Genomic DNA, 9,671 nt, shown 5'->3' on the forward strand with positions numbered 1-9,671 from the left:
GAGTTTTTGTCCGTGGTTCCTGAAAATTAGATTGGATTCTTGATTTGGACTTGTAATGTGAAATGTAATTTTTTTTTTTGTGAATAAATTTGAGTGGAAAAATATGAGCATATGTTGTTTTCTAGTGTAACTCGGCCATCTTTGGATGCCGATTGCAGGTAAATTCAAGCCCGATTTCGATGGAATTTCCTTTTTTTCGGCTTTTATTTTGATTTTTCTGAGTAAGATTTTTTGTGATTGATTTCGTGATCAAGATCTTATTGAATTTGATCGCACTTTTAATTTAGGAATTAAGGAATGTGGTGGCGGGTTGCCAGTGATTTACTTTAGCTTTTGCTGAGAACGTTGTTGAAGTCTGTGATCTTTTGTTGATTTTTTTTCATGGAATGTGGTTTGATTTTTGAGCAAATTGAGCTTACATTGAGTGCAAAATGAGTGTTAATGGAAAGTAGAGTAGTTTAGGTTTTAACTAGGATATGTTGTTGTCTACTGTAAGTAGGCTATTTTTCGAGTTTGATTGCAGGTGAATTTGAGTTGTATTTCGATTAAACACATGTTATTTGGCTTTTAGTTTGATATTTCTTTGTTCTTGCTCTAGATTTTATTTCCTAATTTAATAAGTTTAGGTTAGAATTGCAAGTAATTTTTACGTTTAAGCTAATTGTTGCTTAGAATGTTTTGTTAATCCGGGATTGTCAGAGGCTGATTGTAAATAATTTAAGTTAATTTTGCTTAGAATGTTGTGGAACCTTTTGAGCTATTTTTTGTGGAATGTTCTGTTGTTAATGTGAAGATTTTGTTGAACTTTTTGGGGTTATTAAAGCGTCTATTGTTGACAGGGATGCGTATGGATTTGCAGTGAGACCTCAGCATGTGCAAAGATACCGAGAATATGCTAATATCTACAAGGTATTTTTCTTGACCGTTTTCTGCTTATATTGCTTTTTATTTTATGCTCATCACCTTCTTTTGGCTGCTGAGGAGGAAGAAAAGGATAATTAAGTGCCAACTTATATATCTTGGTGGATATTGAGTAATGTGTCTCACTCTCTCACTTAGTACTGAAATGGGTGATAATGTGTCATTTAGTTATTCTCTGAAAATATAAAACAACTTAAGCAAATAACGTCAGTTAAGACTAACATATTTCTTTTAATCCCTTTTCTCTTTTTCTTTCCAAAACTCTCTCTCTGCACTGATATGAGTCCTGAATGATAACAAGCTCTTTGATTCAGAACTTTAATTAATTTCCTTTGCCTAATCTATGGGCAACTGAAGGGAGATAAAAGGAAATAATTTCGACTAAGATGAATAAAAGGTTTATATACTGTCTACGCCCATGACTTTTTTAGGAAGAAGAGGAGGAAAGATCAGATAGGTGGAATGATTTCTTGGAACGCCAAGCAGAGTCTGCTCAATTGCCTGTCAATGGGATATCATCAGAGGAAGGCAAGGAGGCCTCACAGGCTGAAGCTGCGGAGGATGGGAACAATGAAGTACAGAAGGAAGCTGAAGGAGATGATTTATGTGAAAAGAAGCCTGGTTCTGCTAGTCTGTCTGAGAATGACACAGAAAAAGACAAGGTACAGTCTGCTCCAGAGAAAAGAGTTCATCGGATTCAAATATGGACTGAAATTAGACCATCCCTTCGAGCAATTGAAGATATGATGAGTATTCGTGTAAAGAAGAAAGGCAGTTTAAAAGATGAGCAAGAAACGGGTAGGGGGAAGCCGCTAACTCCTACTGATGAGGCTAGATTCCCAAAGGGTGCATCAGAGGAGGATTCTGAGGATGAATTTTATGATGCAGAGAGGTCTGACCCAGTTCAGGATGCCTCTACAGGTGACAGCACGAGTACCACAACAGGTGCTGCTGCTGCTGTGGATACAGCTCCTACAGAATCTTTATTTCCCTGGAAAGAAGAGTTGGAAGTTCTTGTTCGTGGTGGAGTGCCAATGGCTCTTAGGGGAGAGGTACTTGTGCACTGTTGTGCTGTCAATTCTCTCTTGATTTTCCTCTCTCTCTCTCTCTCTCTCTCTCTAACTTGGTGATTTCAGCTTTGGCAAGCCTTTGTTGGTGTAAAGACACGCCGAGTGGACAAATATTACCAGGATCTGCTTGCTAATGAAAATAACTCTGGCAAGAACACTGAACAACAGAGCTTGCAGACAGATAGTAAGGATCAAACCACAGAGTCCATAGGAGGGCCTGAGAAATGGAAGGGGCAGATTGAGAAGGTTATTCCATGTGCTGTTTTCTGAATTCTGTATTGTAGTTTCATTGGCAGCTGCTGCTACCTTTATATCTTTGTCTATGGTGTTATTAATTTGAGTTGCCTAACTGATTAGTTGCTCTAAAAACAGGATTTGCCCCGAACATTCCCAGGTCACCCTGCTCTGGATGATGATGGTAGAAATGCTTTGAGACGGTTGCTTACAGCCTATGCTCGACATAACCCCTCTGTAGGATACTGTCAGGTATTAGGTTCAGATATATGTTAGCTATGGTCATGCTTGCAGTATTTTGGCCTTTTGGGATAAGCATTTTTCTCATGCAGGCCATGAATTTCTTTGCTGCCTTGTTACTCCTCTTGATGCCTGAAGAAAATGCCTTCTGGTAGGTTCAGAGACTGAGTTGAGAAAATTTGTTGCAAAACCAATATTCCTCATTTTATTTGTGAAATTAACTTTTTAATGTTTTAGATCAGAGCATATTTTGTTGCTGGAATATAATTAATTTCTGTTGTGCACATGATTTGCATGTTTTCTTATCTTGTTTATTTGGTGGGATTCTCTATCTTTTAATAGCAAGGATAGCGTTAATTTTTTACAAATAACTGGTCTATTGGCTTTATGTTCTTCTAAGTTATGGTATAAATTTCAGGGCTTTGATGGGCATTATTGACGACTATTTTGATGGCTATTACTCAGAGGAAATGATTGAGTCTCAGGTAATTATTCTGCATAACACTTTCTTTTTGTTGGTTGATTTTCTACTATCTGCTTTCTCTAAATGAGAATGTTAAAGTGGTTGATGATATAAGTATGCTTTAATAACTATCCTAGTAACTTGTGCCTTTTGTTAGGTTGACCAACTTGTTTTTGAGGAGTTGGTGCACGAGAGATTTCCCAAACTGGGTTTGTTTTCACAATATTTGTTCTTTTGTGTTTGAAATTTCCCTGATGTTCTCTTTCCTTTGAGTTTTTTGTGAAGCTCCTGATTGACATTTTTATCTTTATTGCAGTCAATCATCTAGATTACCTGGGAGTGCAGGTGGCATGGGTTACTGGACCGTGGTTCCTTTCCATTTTTATGAATATGCTTCCATGGGAAAGTGGTCAGGTTTCTTGCTGTGTCTTTTAGCAATATTTAACTAGTTGCTTAATTTATCACAGTATTTGAAAGTTTCTCTTATAATTGGGGCCTTTGTTGCTAGTTTATTGATGTGCTTTCTCTGTTAATAATTGGAATATTTAATGCTTAGTTACAAGCTTTCTGATGGATTTCTCCTCTTCACAGTGCTTCGAGTCTGGGATGTGCTACTGTATGAAGGGAACCGCGTTATGCTTTTTAGGACAGGACTTGCTTTAATGGAGTTATATGGTACTGGGTAAAAGACACAAGAGTGTTTTGAGTTTTATGATATCTTTAGGGTGCTTGAAGCCTGAAAATAGTGACAAATGAGCTATTCTAATCTACAAAATGTAACTTATTTTTCTTTCAGGCCCTGCACTGGTTACAACTAAGGATGCGGGAGATGCAGTTACTTTACTACAGTCATTAGCTGGCTCGACATTTGACAGCAGCCAACTCGTATTGACAGCTTGTATGGGTTACCAAAATGTAAATGAAAAAAGGTTGCATGAGTTAAGAGAGAAGCATCGTCCGGCTGTAATAGCTGCAATTGAGGAAAGATCAAAGGGACTTCAAGCTTGGAGGGATACTCACGGCCTGGCATCTAAGCTATATAATTTTAAGCATGATCCTAAGTCAATGCTTATGGAAACAAATAAGACAGGACGATTGGTTGACTCACAAACAAATGGGAATCTCTCTCGTTCAGAGTCTGGATCCACTAATGCAGATGAAGTTCTTATTAGTCTGACAGGAGATTCTGAGTTGGATGCTGTTACTGATCTTCAAGAGCAGGTGGCATATACCTTTCCCCTTTCAATGAATATAATATTTCATTGTTTAATGTTAAATTCTGTCTGTCAGTGGAGGATATTGGATCCTTAGCCAGTACAATGGAATCATTTTGCATGACCACATACATGTTTTGTTTTGCACTGTAAATTAGAAATATATAGATATTTCAAGTAAAGTATTCTCATGTTATATCCTGAGTTTTTTCTGCTTCAATATATTATTGACCATATGGATATTGTGGTCCAAGATTTAACAGAAGATATTGCCTTATAATGAGAGAATGATTCAGAAGGATTTATGTTGCCAATCACATTTGGTTGGATGTATGGGTTAGTTAGTTGAACAATTCTTCTATTTACCATGCTGCATGCCTATGCAAGATTGTGGGCACGAGTTTACATTCTAGTGTCAGATTCTTATAGCCATATAGAGATTATTTTCAAATTCTGTCAAGGGAAATGATCATCAAATTGAACTCGGAGTTCATGTGACGACTATTATTTTGCTACGTTATATTAACTTTCAATGACAAAATCCATTTGTTTTTCCATGTGGATTTGTTGCATTCATTTCATACATGTTGAAACTTTCCACCTTGATTAACATAAGTCACACTATTACTGTGTGCACCAAACCATAAGTTTAGAGGGCATGTTACTTGTTGGATTTATATGGAGTTATAGGCACTGGCAAGTAGATGAGATTAGGAGCTTATAGATTGTACACAAATATATTCTTTGCTTGTCGTGTGTTCATGCATGAGATTTTGATGACCTGTTGATGTTCTCATAGTCTTAATTTCTTTTAAGCAATGCAGTTGGTGTGGTTAAAGGTTGAGTTGTGCAGATTGCTGGAAGAGAAAAGATCAGCTGTCCTCAGGTTAAAAACTTTTATAATGTCCATGGTTTTCAAGATTTACAATCCTCGGTTTGTTGTAGGCTGTTTAATAGAGGCAGTGTAATATTCATTGTTGGTTGCAGATCTGTTCCTCACATGCTCTTTAACTCTTTTATACTGAGACATATCTTAGCTATACTACAATGGGTTATAAATTGGATATATTTGACTGCTTAATGTTTGCATTTTATGCTGGAACTTAAGGATTTTTTGTTTTAAATGAAGCTCTTTTCTTATGCCAAAATCACCTTGATAAATCTGGCACTGACAATTTCTTCCCCATTTGGATCAGATCTGAGGAGCTGGAGACCGCTTTGATGGAGATGGTTAAGCAGGATAATAGGCGTCAATTAAGTGCTAGGGTAAAGTAGAATATCTTCATTAGTGGCAGTTCCTTTGACATGACTACAAAATATATAATTGTTGTTCTTGCAATGTTTACCATGTTTCCTTGCCCAAATTTCATAATTGATTTTGTAACTTGTTCTTAGGATCAGCATTAAACTACATTTCATTCCAATGCATGCAACTTCTTATGCTTGTTTTAACCTGGTACCTTGGGCTTCTTTATGGAACTGCTCTTTGGATTCTTGATGTGCATTCTATTTCTAGCTACTACAGAGTATGAAATTGATTATTGTTATTATTGAAGTTGCGGAAAACCTGTATTTCTGGTTGTCATGACTCATGCCTGAATAATTGTAGACAGTTGGCTAGGAATCTATATGTTTTATGTTTGGTGTTTTAATTCTGACTTGAAAGTTGCTAGATGTTTTTACCAGAGGAATATATTGCATGCTGAGTATCTGCTTCTGATCTTTAGGTGGAGCAATTAGAGCAAGAGGTTGCTGAGCTTCGTAAGGCACTTGCTGAGAAGCAAGAACAAGAAAATGCAATGCTTCAGGTTTGATTAGTTTTCTTCATGTTTAATTAGTGGAAGATTATCTCCTTCTGTTGTTGTACGTGTCTTGAAGATTATGAGATTTGTTACACGTTTCATAGGTCCTAATGCGGGTAGAGCAAGAGCAAAGGGTAACAGAAGATGCTCGCAGATTTGCTGAGCAAGATGCAGCAGCACAAAGATATGCTGCTCAAGTGCTTCAGGTACTCTTTATGATTATAGCTCTTGCTTTGCCATGTAGCTTTCATCAGTAATTTTACATTGCTCTTCAAAATATGTGGGCGGCAATTTTTCCCTTGGTTCTTGACTTGAAATTAATGATAATATCCTTCTGGCTTTACGATAATGGTTTGATAGTTACAGGTCTTTTAATCACTGTAAACAAATCATCTTTTCCAAAAATGCTGCAGCACATAACAAATTTCTTTATTGCGTCTCTTGATTTTGGTGCCAAATCATCGTCGCCTAGAATATATTTTAGGCACCTATCCAGCTGTTATTAACTGAACTCTGGGACTTACACAAAACAATGTTAGTCAATGTACTAGAGCCTATAAACTTTGAAAGAACATGCTGTTTCCCATTTCCCCATCAAAATTTTCACCTCGCAAGTAATCTAACGAGGGACCTAACATTGGTTTAAGTTCTTATATCTTTGTCTGAGGAAAAATATGCAAATATTATATGTATATTTTGTTCGGTTCCCTTTGCACCTCTGCTTTTGGCTTTAACTTTTAGGTTAATGCAGGAAAAGTATGAAGATGCCATTGCTTCACTTGCTGAAATGGAGAAAAGAGTGGTAATGGCAGAATCAATGTTGGAGGCTACCTTACAGTACCAGTCTGGACAAAGTAAAGCACAACCCTCTCCACGGTGTGTAGTCAACTTTGCCGATTCAAAATCTTTTATGCTTGGGTGAAAACTTTTGGTTTTGTTTGCAGTGTGTATATATATGTTGGGGGGTGTGGGGTTGTGGATGACTTAATAAATTATTGTTTTCCTCTGATTTTAGTCTTTTCTATTTCTTGTGATGCCATTTAAAAGCTATGTTCTTTTCAATACTTGATTCTAGTTTCCCCTTTTATTCTTTCTCCTATTTCCACCAACACTTAACAAAGAACTGGAAAAAAATGCTTTAATTGTCGCCACATTATCTATATGCAAAAGATGTTGTGAGCCTGTATTTTATTTTTGTGCATCTCATGCTTCTGTACGGATTTATCCCTTCTAATAAATGTAAGCTTGCAGATCATCAAATCCAGATTCACCAGCACGCAGCAATCAAGAGCTCCAACAAGAAATTCCTGCACGAAAGATTAGTTTACTTTCTCGACCATTTGGACTTGGCTGGCGTGACAGGAACAAGGTTAGTTTTGAGGCATTCACAATGTTATAAGTTATGGACTCATTGGATGATTGCTCGGCTTGATTAACCTGCTGTCCTGGCTTTACAATTGGCAAAACCTAGAAATGAGCAATCAGAGAGATTTCTTTCTATCCTTTTTATTATAACAAATTTTATCAATGTATTAAACTAAGATTGTTAATAAGATTTATCGAACAAAACAGGGAAAGCCGAGTAGTGGTGATGGGGTAAATGATGGGAAGCCCTCTAACGTGGGACAGAATACAGAAATCCAGCATAAAGACACAAATGCTAAGGAAACGAATGGCAAGGACACGAATGGCAAGGACACGAATGACAAGGAAACAAGCAGCATCGAAATTCAAGTTAAGGAGTGAGAGAATTGCGAGTTTGTCGTGTTAATACCTGCATGCATTTCCTTGTTTTGCTGGCTCCAGTTCTTCCATTCATTGGCCATTTGGTACATAATTTTTCTGTAACATTGGCAATTCAGGAAGAGAGTATAGAGTAGTTTGCTTGTCTGTAATTTTTGATTGGAAAACCATTATAATGCTCATATCCATTATTGTTTGTTCGTTTCTTAGATAGTAATAGTAATAATAGTTGGTAGACCTGAGGAGAATGTAAGAACATGAGATAAATAGCGAATCAACTGTAAGTATATGGGGGGGTTTGTAATCTCAGTTTATATCTTCATTTGTATATTTCTGTTCTCTCCTCTCTCTTAACAGCAGACTCGGTGAAGCCCTATTAGGCATTGCATGAAAGATCAAAGATCCGACTTCCGCCTTCACCGGGGATTAAAAGGTTAAAAGAAGGGTAAGCGTTCTCCGGTTGTGCCGTATGCATTTGAATCAAAAAGAAAAGTAGTATTTCCATGGTAGAGAATGAGCCAAACTTATTTAAGCCTAGTTATGCTAGATGTTAAGAAGAACCAAGCTGTGACATGGTTTGGTGTCTTAATAGAGAAACTTACAAACCCACACAAGAAATTTTATCTAAATCTTGCTTTTGATCGTAAGGCATTAATAATTTTTGTCACATTAATTGATGAACACCATGTTTGATTGACAGGCGTAGACATACATGATATTGTTTTGTTTGTCGAAATTAAAGGTGTGGGTAAGATTTCTCTCTTCGTTTTCAACCTCCTGGGCCATACATCCCTCTGTCATATGGTGCTCTAAACCTGTCAAACTTTGCCCATCGCTCATGTCACCATCACCATCACAGTAATGAAAATCCTGCAGAATATTTGAAGAAACTGTTAGTGGTAGACGTTATATTCTGGTGAAATTGATCCTCCTGAAGACATAAATATGGAAAATTACATATATGATTTGCAATAAATTCGGTAATAGATATCATGAATCCAGCCACATATAGATGAGAATGGGATGGCTAATCTTGTTGTTGGCTACATGAAAATTACATATAATTTGACAATTGGGTTTTTATTCTTCACTTGAATTTTAGTTTTTATCGAAACTCTATTGATTTCTGTCAACATAGATGCTCTGCATTCAACATCTGTCTCTGGTATTTTATTATGTTTAAAAGGCATTTTTGGGTTTTAGTTCTTTTTCTCCTTTCTCGATTCTCTTTCTTTTACATTCTTTTTCATAATTTTTTTTATATTTAAAAAAAAAATTGAACTATACTCTCTTTAAAAGAAAAATTATTCAACAATTTATAAATCAAATGTTTAGATGTTTTGACTTTTTATAATTATATATCTTTTTAAGAGACATTTAAGATCTTTAAAGAATTGATAAATGTTAAAATTTTTAAAAAATTAATATGTTTTCATAGCATTTTCTGACATTTCGAGAATGTCAGAAAATTTTTTCGTTTTTAATAGTGATTTTTATTTTTTATCATAATTTTGTATTGACAAAAATTAGTAAAGCTTCAATTAGAATATGACCCAAAACCTGAATATTGACGGAAAGAAATTGACAGGTCTAACCTGAATATGAGAAAACATATGATTCATTTTTGAAAATAATTTAATTTAATAATTACTTTTTATTATAATATTGGAACCATCTTCAACCTAAGCCTTGAAAAACACCAGCAAAAGGGAACCCTCCGACACCTGACCTAAATCTTACTGTTTTGTATCAGATACATAAAAAGAAAGCTAATGTACTGGAATAAAACCTTGAATCCGTGAAGTCATACTTCCAAGTTAATAGTGATAAAGATTGGACTATGATAATACATATTATTTTAATGGATTATGATATCATTATGAAAATATTTTTTTAAATAAAATATGAATTTTAAAAATTTATAAAACATGGGCACTTTAAGCATAAAGAAATGTTCATGATTAAACATTTTTAAATAGCTAAG

The 9,671-nt window shown here is 35.6% G+C and overlaps 1 protein-coding gene across 1 annotated transcript in view; it reads left to right on the top strand.

Moving 5' to 3' along the window:
• Positions 1-8,031, top strand: part of LOC110425167 (uncharacterized) — an 8,531-nt gene extending 500 nt beyond the window's left edge. Inside the window, exons 2-18 of the mRNA XM_021439988.2 lie at positions 840-909; positions 1,353-1,973; positions 2,058-2,237; positions 2,364-2,477; positions 2,558-2,616; positions 2,884-2,950; positions 3,086-3,137; positions 3,245-3,337; positions 3,520-3,603; positions 3,725-4,149; positions 4,967-5,028; positions 5,339-5,408; positions 5,870-5,950; positions 6,049-6,150; positions 6,696-6,820; positions 7,196-7,313; positions 7,517-8,031. Coding sequence (XP_021295663.1) covers positions 840-909; positions 1,353-1,973; positions 2,058-2,237; positions 2,364-2,477; positions 2,558-2,616; positions 2,884-2,950; positions 3,086-3,137; positions 3,245-3,337; positions 3,520-3,603; positions 3,725-4,149; positions 4,967-5,028; positions 5,339-5,408; positions 5,870-5,950; positions 6,049-6,150; positions 6,696-6,820; positions 7,196-7,313; positions 7,517-7,690 — 2,497 coding nt within the window. The 3' untranslated portion in view covers positions 7,691-8,031. The remainder of the gene's footprint in view (positions 1-839; positions 910-1,352; positions 1,974-2,057; positions 2,238-2,363; positions 2,478-2,557; positions 2,617-2,883; positions 2,951-3,085; positions 3,138-3,244; positions 3,338-3,519; positions 3,604-3,724; positions 4,150-4,966; positions 5,029-5,338; positions 5,409-5,869; positions 5,951-6,048; positions 6,151-6,695; positions 6,821-7,195; positions 7,314-7,516) is intronic.
• Positions 8,032-9,671: the final 1,640 nt, after the last annotated feature.

The sequence above is a fragment of the Theobroma umbraticum genome, unplaced genomic scaffold, assembly GCF_002168275.2.
Source record: "Theobroma umbraticum cultivar Fairchild unplaced genomic scaffold, ASM216827v3 scaffold_81.0, whole genome shotgun sequence".
In the NCBI taxonomy this organism is placed as follows: Eukaryota; Viridiplantae; Streptophyta; class Magnoliopsida; order Malvales; family Malvaceae; genus Theobroma; species Theobroma umbraticum.